Raw genomic sequence first — 12,314 nt, 5'->3', positions numbered from 1 at the left:
TCCATGAGGCCAAAAGAGGTCACAACTTGTAAACTCTCCTCTTAAGAGAGCCGATAAAAAACCACAATGATTATTCACAAATACGTCTGACCATTAATGCAGAGTGGGGCTGCAGCACTCCTTGTGGTGTCAGAAGATATTACAGCTAAACACAACACTAGACCAGAGGTTCCCAATTTCTTTTTTTGAGGACCCCCTTGATCATGTCCAAGACAAGCCAGGACCCCCAACCCCAACTCCTACATGCGTAAACACATTAAATGTGATCATTTACTATCTTTATACAGACACACAGAGTTATAAATTATATATGGAGTTCTGATTATACTGTAGGGTGTGTTATTGGGAGTTTATAAATGTAATTTTTACAAATAAATTCTTGCTAACCTCACAATCTCAGCAAAGACAAAATTGTGGGGACCCCCAATGAAGGAACCCCTGCACTAGACAAGCAGACATGTCATGAGCTGAGATGCCAACAAAAACACTGGTTTGCTTCAGTGCTGTTAGAAGGAACAGGAACCCAGTCTTTACTTGTTAACAATGCAGCAAAGCTACCCACTAAAGGTAGTTCACTAAATGGCAGTTTAAAAGACCAGTCAAATGAAATCATCTTCTCCATGTAATATTTCTGGTCCTTGACTATAAAAATTCTTCATTATTAAGATGCTCAAATAATTTTCTGAAATGTTTTAACAGACCCAGATTTCTGATGAGAGTTAAAAAACTTCCAGTAAAATCCAGAATAGAATAGAGCTTGGCCTTTGAGCACTTTGTGTGCTAGTTCTAGCACACAAAGTGCTCAAAGGCCAAGCTCCATCCTATCTTTCCAAGTCAGACCGCTAGCCTGGTAGACCATCCTACAGTACAGGCTAAAAGTTTGGATATGCCTTCTAATTCAATGTATTTTCTTTATTCTCATGATCATTTACATCAGTAGATTCTCACTGAAGGCATCAAAACTATGAATGAACACATATGGAGTTATGTTTGGGGGCAGCAGTAGCTCAACAGGTTGAGCGGTTTGTCCAGTAATCGGAAGGTTCGATCCCGGCTCCGGACAGAGAATTCTGCTGTTGTGTCCTTGGGCAAGACACTTAACCCCCCTTGCCTGCTGGTGGTGGTCGGAGGGACCGGTGGCGCCTGTGCTCGGCAGCCTCGCCTCTGTCAGTGCACCCCAGGGCAGCTGTGGCTACATTGTAGCTCATCACCATCAGTGTGTGAATGTGTGTGTGAATGGATGAATGATACACTGTAGTGTAAAGCGCTTTGGAGTCCTTACTCTGAGAGGCGCTATACAAGCGCGGGTCATTTATCATCACTTAACCCAAACATGTGAAATAACTGAAAACATGTTTTATATTCTATTTCTTTCAAAATAGCCACCCTTTGCTCTGATTACAGCTTTGCACACTCTAGGCATTCTCTTGATAAGCTTCAAGAGGTAGTCCTTCAAGACTGTTTGAAAACCATTTCAGTCGACTACCTCTTGAAGCTCATACAGAGAATGCCAAGAGTGTGCAAAGGAAGGAAAGGAAATGACGCCACCAACATCCGGCGTAGAGTAGGGCTGTCGCAATAATCGCAAGAACAATATATCGCGATATTAAGAAACCCACTGCGCTGCATGACGTGCCACCGCAATTACCGCACTTGATTAAATCTCGCAACAGCGCATGCTGAGAGGTAAAGTCCGCGCTGATCGAGGAGATAGTAGGGCACTTTTTTTTATTTCTGTTAGATGTTGCAGCCAAATTTGCATTTCAAAGTTAAACCTCCTGAATGTTGTTTTTAAGTTCAGTCAGAGAATGCTGTTACTGCCCTTTGATCTGCATTCAATAAAGTGGAAAAAATGGCCATGTATTTTTTTCTAACATTTTTTAAATGTGTAAGCACAATGTTTCAAAGGAAATATTGCCATGAGTTTAGTAATTAACAAACAAATTGGCTAAGTACATAAATAAAAATGGGGTGCAATAATATCGCATATCGCAATATTAAGCTGCCCTGACTCACCACAGGGGGAATTCCTCAATCGCGACAGCCCTACCGTAGAGCCCTGCACTGAAGCCCTAGGCCTGTGGGTCGGCCCGGCCCAAGGGCCGGGCTTCGGGCCAACAACTGTGTATTACCTCGGACACGGGCCGGGCACCTTTATTTTTAATCGAATTCATAAAAAAAAACTGAAACACTTAAACGCAGCAGCACCTTCCTGCTTCTCACGCACCGTTAGCTCAGTTAAGGTCTGTGTGGTTTATAAAAACAAATTCTCAAACTGCTGATTGAAACATGTGCCCCTTTTCTAATATGCCATTTTATGTCCACTTTGATGTCAGAAACCATTCGTTTATTCTCATGAAAACGGCAGCATTCTATTTTTCTGTGAACAAATTCGCTCTGCAGTTAAAAAAATACAGCATTCATTGCTGGGATTTTTCTAACTGCAGAGCGCATTTTCAGAGCGGCAGATTAAATTTACAAACGCTTTATTAATTGGGAACATTTATTTAATCTGCCGCTCTGAAAATGCGCTCGCAGTTAGAAAATTAGAATGCTGCTTTTTTTTCTAATTGCACAAGAGCGCATTTTCAGAGCAGATTACATTTACAAACGCATCCAATTAATATAGTGTTCATAAATTTCATCTGCCGCTCGAAAAATATGCTCTGTTAGAAAAAAAGCTGCATGAATGCTGTTTTTCTTTCTTTTCTTTTTTTTTTTTACTGCAGAATGCTTCTCACAGATAATTAGAATGTGGAGCATTCTATCATGCTAAAACATTATGAAAGGTTAAAAAAAAGTCGGGCTCGGGTCGGGCCAGAGAATCCTGAAAAACTTCTGGGACCAGGTCAGGCAGGGGCTCCATACCCTCGGGCCGGGCCGGGCACGGGCTCAGATTTTAGGCCTGTGCAGGGCTCTAATCCGGCGGTTACCCTGACGAAGACGGCAATGACATTAAAACATGTCAGCAAAGGTAAAAACAAACCCTCTCACACAACGAAGAACTAAAGAAAACAAAATCAGAAAACAAACAGTACATAAGTAACAACGGTGAACCTGTTCTTGTTCTGACGGAGGTTGCTTCCTGTTAAAAAAAATAGTTTTCCTTTCCACTGTCCCCATGTGTTTGCTCAGTTTGCCTCCAGTCATCCTGCAAAACTTCCTGTGAGGCTGGATGTGAACAATCTTGTTTTTTTATTGTAAATACCGCAAAATCTTCCAATAATGAATAATTTCAAAAACATCAGCTAAGTTGCTGATTCCAATTTGTAATGGCCTAAGATAGTAGGGATGAAAGAAAATATCGATAGGACAATATATCGTGATAGCTTTTCCTGCAATATTATATCGATATTCAAAAGTTGTGTATCGAATTTTTGGAAGAATTCACATGCAAACATTTATGTATTTTCTTTTCTTTTGATGCAATTCAAATGCTGACCACTAGTTGGCAGTAGTGAGCGATGAGTTATGTTTTCACCACTGAAATGTAAATCTCTCAATTATGGTTCAGATACCTCATGTTAAACATGTTATGTATCAGTCTGGACTGTTTATTGAATTTTCCTACAAAAACTTAATTCTAAAAAAAAGAGCTAATATCGTCTGGCTGAATGTATCGCAATATATCGTGACATATCGTATCGTCTCCGCTGTGTCCTGATACGTATCGTATAGTCAGAATTTCACCAATACACACACCTATAAGATAGACCTGAATAAAGAATGCAATTTTCAGATCACTGTCTTACTTTTGTTAGAGGCCTGAAACAAATCTGTGACACAGTTTACTTAATACATAACAAATAATAAAATGATATAAATGCATGCTGAGTATTCATCGAGGGTGAGTAAATATAAATTGCAGCTCTCCACCTAAGGAAAATAGATATTTAACCTTTAACACTCAGAACTCTAAAAACATTACCCCTAAATGGAAGGCAGTGTGATTCAACATTTCTGCAGCAGAAAATCATCACAGACGGGGTCATGCGAGTCTCTAATGTGTTGAGAAAAATGAAAGGTCACAAAAGAAACAGCAATCGCTTGTGTGGTTAAAATGTGATTTAAACATATGCTAAAATAATTATTTGAAGTAATATAGTCAATGCAATAATCAGTCTGAATATTAGAGTAATGGGGCAGTAATTGTAAGATACTGGCTGAATAACTTAAACCAGCAAAAAGAAAATCAAACCGACCTAAAAATTAGACTTTCACATTCACGTCATTACAGTAGGTGTCAGTGAAGAGGTGGTTCAGAGACCGTTCATCTACAAAAACAGAGTATTACAAACCACCACCTCATGTAAAGAACACACGGAGGCTGCTGTTCTGTCCCCTCACAATAAATAAATGACACTGAAATGGAACGGTGCTGTAGGAGTTTTCTTTACTTTGCAATAAACAGCCTGAGGGAGAGAGCTGGGAATGCTTAAGAAAAAAAGGAAATTACCAGAAGGCATGCAGGCCGGGAGAGTCACAGTGCCAATGAAACATTCTAGTAATCCTGTTAGTCTCTTACAATTACAGTTCAGTACTGAGTAAAGCCTTGAGAAATACTCCTTTCTGCCAAGTCTCATTACCAAGAGCAGCACGGACTCGACAGTGTGTTACTCGTTATTAACCACTATGAAACCCGCCATGCAGATTTCTTTTCCTATACCGGGTGTGCTCCATAGCAGCACTTGAAATCAAAGATGTGCAATCAAGAACCAGAGAAAAGTTCTGAAAGAAGTGATCAATCAGTGTCAGTGCGTGTTCTCTAAGCTCCGGGGCTCCTTCAGAAAGTTTTCAAAGGAGCAGCCAGCTGGAGCTGCTGATAATCATGGGGTAGCACCCCCAAAAGCCAAACGTTGGAGTGAGAGTCAGCTCCTCCATATCTGAGGCCAGGTGGAATGATCCTGAAGTTGGGAGCGTTTCTCTTTCTCGTCGATTGGAGTTTGGGAATTGTGGTGTTTTGTTAGGGAGCGAGGAACAAGAAAGGGACTGCATGGATCAGGGCGGTATCTTCAGTAATGAGGGTGTTGCTCTGATCTGTTTAAGAAGGAGTTGAGTCAAACGACAAAAACTTTTGCTACACTGGTCCTTCCACAATACAGCCTTCACTTATGGTTAAAAATGACAAATGACCTGTATAGCACCTTTCTGAGTCAGAGGACTCCAAAGTGCTATAAGTCCATCTGTCCATTCACACACTGATGGTGATGAGCTTCAGTGTAGCCACAGCAGCCCTGGGGCTCACTGACATGGATGAGGCTGCAGAGCACTGACTCCCTCCAACCACCACCAGCAGGCAAGGGGGGTGAAGCATCTAGTCCAAGGATATGAGTGACACAGACAGAAGGTTCAAACCAGCAAACTCCTCCTAACCCCTGAGCCACCATCTCCACCTAAAGAATGTGGATCATGACTGAAAACAAGACCCTTTCATCTAAAATGAGCTTCCTCCATCAGGTGGCTGGGTTCAGCCTTAGAGACTAGGTGAAGAGCAGAGCATGATTAAGATGCCTCCTGTCCACTTTCCTCTAAAGGTTTTCAAGGTACGTCCACGTAGGAGACTTTGAGATAGACTCAGACGTTTCTGGAGGGATTAGTCTCTCTAGCATGGGAACACCTTTGGATCCTTCAAGAAGAGCAGAGGCATATATTGCTGGGAGAAGACTGTCTGGAGTTTCCTCCTGGATCTATACCTCCACAGCCCAAACAGTAGGTAGGTATCCCTCCACAGCCCAGACGGACGGACGGACGGACGGACGGACGGTCGGTCGGTCGGTAGGTAGGTAGGAAGGAAGATGGATGATTACATGTAGGCGTTATCTTATTTCACACAACTTCTTTGCAATAACAAGGACAAGAAATGACAATCATAAAGGAATAAATGTTGTAACTCCTTAATGTGTGTCTTCTCTCCCCTTAAAATATTCCTAAAAAGATATTGTGCAAACACTGTCTCACGGAGGGGGAGGGCACACAGCTCCCCACTTGGAGTCACCACTTTCTAAACTTGAGTTAGACGATTCTATCTGTAAAAAATCCAAAACTTGTATTTTTTTACTAAGTTACTTTAGTTAGGCTACATTTTCTTCCTTGTTTTTTTTTCTGAGAGCACCAATGACAACCTGGAGTTAAAGGTGCAATATGTAAGAATGAACTAAGAATGGCATCCTGTGGTCAAAGGATCTGCTTCTTCTCCCTCTGATGTTTTGTCCTGACAGCCTGGCTTCTTAGAGGTACAAGAAACAGCTAATGGGTCGCTCCTGTTCACTGGCTTCATTCTTTAAACAACTCTGAAGCTTTTTGCCTGTCGGTGTCGAATTACAGATACCAGCGCTGCAGTTATGACATGGCAACATCACAAACTCACATACTGCGAACTGTAAGTACATCACTCTTTCATTTTTATCTTTACTTTGCAATAAACAGCTGAAGAAAAATTGACCACCCCCACCACCGTCAGCTGGCTGAGAATGAAATCTGGTTCAATGTGACCTTCCATCAAACATGAGACAAACGTTTTGTGATTAATTCACTGTATTCTTACATAGCCAATTGCTTCTTTAAATCATAAATGAAACCATAGTTCTAATGAGAGAGAAAAGGAACAAACACATGGCTAGCTTTCATGTCAGAAAAAAAATCTATAACTGTCAATCTAAGTACCAAATATTAAATAAATAAATAACTGAGTTGGACAGGTGAACGCTTCTTTTAACTTGTGCGTGCGGGACAACATACTTCCTGGTCCTAATTTTACACCCACTACAGCACACGCATTTACTTTCCTTTTCTCCTGCCAGATATTTCCCTAAAACATCCCTGCATGCTGCATCGTGGAGACCTCAAAGGAGTCTGGGGCTTAAGACGCTCAGCGTGTAATTGGAGTCATAATTACTCGCGACATCCCGGGTTCAAATTCAGCTCAGACCCTCAGCCTGCCATCACACGTCAGCCTCCACCCAGACAAACTGGTGGGGCGGAAAAGACCCAAACGCCAAGAACAATTTAATTAAAATACCGTTAGTGGTGTTTTAGATGTATGTGCGCTCTTGAAAGTGTCTCCGCTAACTCTTCCGTGCAGGTTTCCTCAATAATAGCCTAAAGAGGAGAAACTGAGTCCACTTGCAGCCAAGAGACGTCCAGATTTTCCAAAAGCGCACACGCACGTCCGCAAGGTGAAGCAAACCCAATCCATCACAGGATGCCGTCCGATTCCAGAAGCCAGTTGTTAAAGTGTGAGCAGTAGCCCAAGTGCAGCCGGACTGCCCTAAAGGCGGCGAGACCGCCACGCCGCGCTCCTCCGGTCTGCCCTTAGCGTGAGCCCGACAGGGCTCCAATCAATAAATAACAAGCAGTCGTTAAGAGCAGCCTTACCTTTTCTTCCCTGCGGCGGGGATTTGGCTTGGGTAAACACCGGCACCGCTCACTTGAACGCGTCGGGGAAGACGCTGCCGGAACAACCTGCTCCCAGTCGAGGCATGAGGAGGAAGAGGAGCGGGGCAGCGCGGCGCTGCTCCGGCGGCTCCGACTCACATCAGCGCGCGGCTGCTCCAGGATTCAGATTCAGCATCAGGTCCGGAACCGGCAGTTGCTGGATCTATTACAACTTGTGACTCCAGCAGGAGGAAGAGTGAAGTCACCGCTCAGAAGAGAGGAGAGCTGGAAGTGATGTGGTTCAGGTTGACAGCAGCAGCATCTTCATCTGCGACACAGAGCTGAGGAAGCAGGCGTCAAACTAAGTTGTAAAGACCAAATCTGTCCTCTAGAATGACGTCACAGGAGCGTTTTATTAAATACCTCGTCACTCTGGGACAAATGAGAACACGCCGATAAGTTTATTGGAGTTTATGATCAATATAAAACTGAAAAACATTGCCTAATAACCATTTTATCTTTCACTCATATTTTTGCATATTTATTTTCTAATAGTGGTTAAGAATGAAATCATGGGCCATCTGAAACACCAAAGGCTCATTAGCTGCGTGGATGGTTATGAAACCATCTGTTGCAGACTGTAAACACATGTATCCAGTAATCATTTTTCAGGTTAGAGTGAAATAATGTGAACTTGTATTAAAGTTAACAAGATCTCTCCAAAGGGCACGGATGATGAAAGCCAGAGGATAAAAGCCAACACACGACACACAGCCTGCTGTGATTTACCAGACATATGTACACGGAGTAAGGCACATGTTACATCCAGATGGTGCCCATTTTATTTATTTCAAAACGAAGTTTTATTTGCATTAATGAACATAAGATTTACAGTTTCCTGCTCTCTGAATCCATGCTGCCTTTCACAAAAAATTAATTAAAAAATAAATAAAAAAACAAGTTTGAAAATTCAAGGTACACTTGGTATTTGGGCTTGCTTTTACCACCCCCTTGTGTCTTTAGTAGAACCAAAAGTAAAACATATTTCATTGCTGTGCGTTAGTCTTTTTAAACACCTTAATCTAACAGCTGAAACGTCTCCTCAGCCTTCCTTGTGACTACAGGAGTGATTCGTCACTAAATTAAACAAATCAGCTGCGTTCATGATCTAAAACATACAGGAAATGTTCTGGAAGCAGACTGCAGCGCCAGACATGTCAGCCAGTCTGAAGTTGCAAGTGCGATATTGTGGCCACAGGGGGTGGTGGGGGTTTCAGTGACTTTTCATTAATCCTGTAAAACAGGGCTATTCAATTTGAGGGCCTCGAGGGCCAGTATCCAGTAAGTTTTGAGTTTAACCCTGCTTCGACACACCTGATGTCAATCAACAGGTGATTAACAGGCTTCTGCAGAGCCTGATGAGCTGCTGCACAGGTGATTCAACCACTGAATCTAGTGTGTTGGACCAGAGAAACCACTAAAGCGTGCGTGATATGGATCTGGAGGCCCAGAATTGATTAGCCTTGGTGTAAAGGATCACTTTAGCACATACTGGCTCCAGAAAACGATTTAAAAATATGAAAAAAAAAAATTGAATAGTGTGCCATCAACTTGTGCACGTTGGGGTTTCTGGAGAAGCTGAATTGTGGCTTTCTTTTCTGAATTATTTCTAAACTGGACTGAACTCAGTAACTTCACTCTACTGTTCATGCCATAAACACAGCTCTATTCAAAAAGAGTTTATTTACAAAAGCATAACTGTTGTAGCAGAAAGCAAAAGGTGCTTCAGCACAGAAATAAAATACATACACAAAAATGGAAAGTTTAAAACAGGAGACAAAATATATACAAGTCTTTGCAAAATCCTGAAGATCATTTTTCTCGTGCATCCTGCGACTACCTCTGCTGTGAGTCGCCCTGCCCGTCATCCACTGTCAGCTGTTGGTTGATGTTACTCTGAAAAAAGTCTTTAAGGCCGTCAAAGCCCTGATTGAACAGATACTGCAGGTACCAACTCCAAGGCTTCAAGTGCTGAAACACACAATGACATGTCGAAGACATCTCAATCTATGAAGCCTGTCTGATGAGTTTAATTTGAGTTAATTATGGATAAAAAATGAAAATAAGGCCTCTGGTACCTTTATAGAATTGAGGTCCATTTCCTTTCTGCCTGGCCAACACTGATAAAAGGAGAACATTAATATTCATTGACAGAAATCTCACCAGATCGCTGCTCAACGCTGCAGGTGGTCGAATTAAACGTGATATCTTATAGAGATGCCATTAATAATGGAGCATCATTCAGTATTAATGTGTCAAATGTGAAAGATACATTAATGCTAATCTGTCTCGCCTGTGGCTCCGCTAAAAAAGAACAAAGCTGCACACTGATCCATCCTGTGACTCCTACCTTAAACACAAATCGCACTCACCTTCTGGTGGAAATCAAACGCATAGCTCATTAAGGCGGGGTGGTGGATGAGGTCGAACCTCGTCCAGTACTGTGGGACGTTGCTCTTTTGGAGCAGCTCCTCACTCAGCCGTACGTCCATCCCCGGCTTAAACATCCTGGAGTTCCACAGGCAGTTCACCATGAACACCAGGTAGTGGTTGAACTCCTGGAAAGTCTGGCGGCTGATGTGAAAGGCCTTCGGGGGAGAGGAAACCAAAAGGGACGAAGAGAAAGGAGAGAGGAAAAAGTAAACCCACTGGCATCTAATATTTGTTGTCGTGATTCATTTGTGTGCCATTTGCCTAGTTCATTTTTTTTCCTAACGAAATGAACCAGTGGCATTTTCAGGAGAGCCTGAGAGGTAAATCTACTTAAAAAGTCAGAGCTGGCAATAGCAGCTGTACTAAAATAAACATCTGAAAGGAGATTATGGCCATCAGGTTTATACGGATGTTTATTGGCTTTTAAAGAGCAGGGCAGACACCGAGACAACAAAAAGAAGCTGCAGATGTAGATCTATGAAGTATTAAATACACAAATCAACCAAAACATTACAACTACTGATATGACGAACAAGTTTTACCATCTAGTATCATTTACACACACACACACAAAGTCCGTACCTCTGTTGCCTTCTCTTGATTCTTGGCTGATGTGAGGTTCACACGGTATCTGACCAAAAAATATTCAGGGTTTGATTATCATAAATCAACATAAAATTGCTAATTCTCTAGAGTCTGTCAAAAATATATGACACAATTAAAATCCAATTTTTCTTTTTATGTACTTTTGCACTTGGTTTTAGTTGAAATATTTCAGCACCCCAGGGTGTCATCAATTTGCCACTGATGTAAAAGATTAGTGTTATTACGGCCCACAGTTAAAAAATAGCTCTCATTTCACTCCAGAAAAAGAAAGAAAGACAGCAAAGGAGAGCTCATTGGTGTCTCTTCAGGACTCTCATTACTATATTAATTTTATTATTATTATTATTATTATTATTATCATCAAACATCAGCAGGTAAATGAGTTTGTCTCTGGTCCTTGAGCAGATCTCCAACTCCACGCAATGTGGTGGTTACACTGGTGGAGGAGTAAGGAGCCCCCACCTGTGCATGATGTGGGCCAGTCTGTCCAAGCTGATGGGGTCAGCAGCAAAGAATGCTGGGTAAAAAACTCCAGCTGGCGGCATCACCACAAGGGGAAGACCAAACTTCAAGAAAGTATCACACACCTGGGGGGTGGAGAAAACCAAACAGTTACCACACACACACACAAGAAGTTTGAGTAATATACAGCATTTAATTATAAAAGCTGTTTGTACGTTTCCGTAAAAACTCTTATAGTGCTACCAGTTATTCTTCTGTTTTTAAAGTGTGCAATAAGTGAGGGGACGAGTTCCTAAATGGACTTTTTGGATAGAGCCTGGTGTGTTCATGTGTAGCAGTTGTGAATGTTTTAATAAAGAGGAGCTTCAGCTTGGAGAAATAGATTTGTACCCAAACAGTGATGAGCTAAAAGCTAATATCCAGTAGCACAGCTAACACCAGAATGTATTGCTGCTGTCCTAAAACAGCTTCAGTCTCTAAAACATCACATTTTAAAAACCTTTACACTGGCATTACATTTCACACTGAGTCGGAAAGAGGAGGAAGGCCTTCTCCAGTTCAGGGATGAGGTCCTGCCTCAAGTGGAGGAGTTTAAGAATCTCGGGGTCTCGTTCACGAGTGAGGGCTAGATGGAGCGTGAGATCGATAGGCGGATTGGTGCCGTGTCTGCAGTGATGTGGACGTTGTACCGGCCTGTCGTGGTGAAGAAAGAGCTGAGCCAGAAGGCAAAGCTCTTGATTAGCCGGTGGATCTATGTTCCTACCCTCACCTATGGTCACGAGCTTAGGGTAGTGATCGAAAGAACGAGATCGCAAATACAAGCGGCTGAAATAAGTTTTCTCCGCAGGGTGTCTGGGCTCTCCCTTAAGAGAGAAGGTGAGAAGCTCGGTCATCCGGGAGGGGCTCGGAGTAGACCCGCTGGAGAGACTTTCTACACTGGCCAGGGAACGCATTAGGATTTCCCTGGAGGAGCTGGCCCAAGTGGCTGAAGAAAGGGAAGTCTGGGCTTCTCTGCTTAGGCTGTTGTCCCCGGGCATGACGCTTAGCCTGGCGGGTGGCCAGGCTTATAAAGCGCTGGGGGAAACCCTGTATACCCATAGAGCCTTTTCTTTAAATACCACAAGTGATCAAATACAAAAATCACAAATGCATAATATAGATTTAAAAACTACAAGTTTCTTTAAAAACATTAAAATGTTTGTTTAGTTTAACCTGGTAGCCCTGTATGGGCTCAAAACCCATGAAGTAGCTCTCAGCTTCACAGAGGCTTGTGACCCCTGCTCTAAACAGAAGCTGTTTTTATCTACAATAAGACTAATAATAATATTAAATAATAATAATAATAATAATAATCTATGATAAGATGGTGACAATGTATC

The 12,314-nt window shown here is 42.2% G+C and overlaps 2 protein-coding genes across 5 annotated transcripts in view; both read right to left on the bottom strand.

Moving 5' to 3' along the window:
* drp2 (dystrophin related protein 2) overlaps window positions 1–8,951 on the bottom strand; it is a 525,275-nt gene extending 516,324 nt beyond the window's left edge. For 3 of the 4 annotated variants that reach the window (XM_015949550.3, XM_070550593.1, XM_070550598.1), the window contains exon 1: window positions 7,375–8,951. The gene's annotated coding sequence lies outside the window, so the exon portion shown is untranslated. Of the gene's footprint in view, window positions 1–7,018 lie in introns of all 4 variants that reach the window. The other variant, XM_070550594.1, reaches the window with a different exon arrangement.
* A 147-nt stretch (window positions 8,952–9,098) lies between these two features.
* cenpi (centromere protein I) overlaps window positions 9,099–12,314 on the bottom strand; it is a 30,659-nt gene continuing 27,443 nt past the window's right edge. The window contains exons 16-20 of the mRNA XM_015949585.3: window positions 10,936–11,060; window positions 10,450–10,498; window positions 9,807–10,022; window positions 9,513–9,554; window positions 9,099–9,405 (exon numbers count right to left, since the gene is read on the bottom strand). Of these exons, the coding sequence (XP_015805071.1) occupies window positions 9,271–9,405; window positions 9,513–9,554; window positions 9,807–10,022; window positions 10,450–10,498; window positions 10,936–11,060 (567 nt within the window). The 3' untranslated portion in view covers window positions 9,099–9,270. The remainder of the gene's footprint in view (window positions 9,406–9,512; window positions 9,555–9,806; window positions 10,023–10,449; window positions 10,499–10,935; window positions 11,061–12,314) is intronic.

The sequence above is a fragment of the Nothobranchius furzeri genome, chromosome 1, assembly GCF_043380555.1.
Source record: "Nothobranchius furzeri strain GRZ-AD chromosome 1, NfurGRZ-RIMD1, whole genome shotgun sequence".
Taxonomy (NCBI): Eukaryota; Metazoa; Chordata; class Actinopteri; order Cyprinodontiformes; family Nothobranchiidae; genus Nothobranchius; species Nothobranchius furzeri.
The sequence above is the reverse complement of the archived record's forward strand: the minus strand, read 5'-3'. Positions and strand labels throughout refer to the sequence as shown.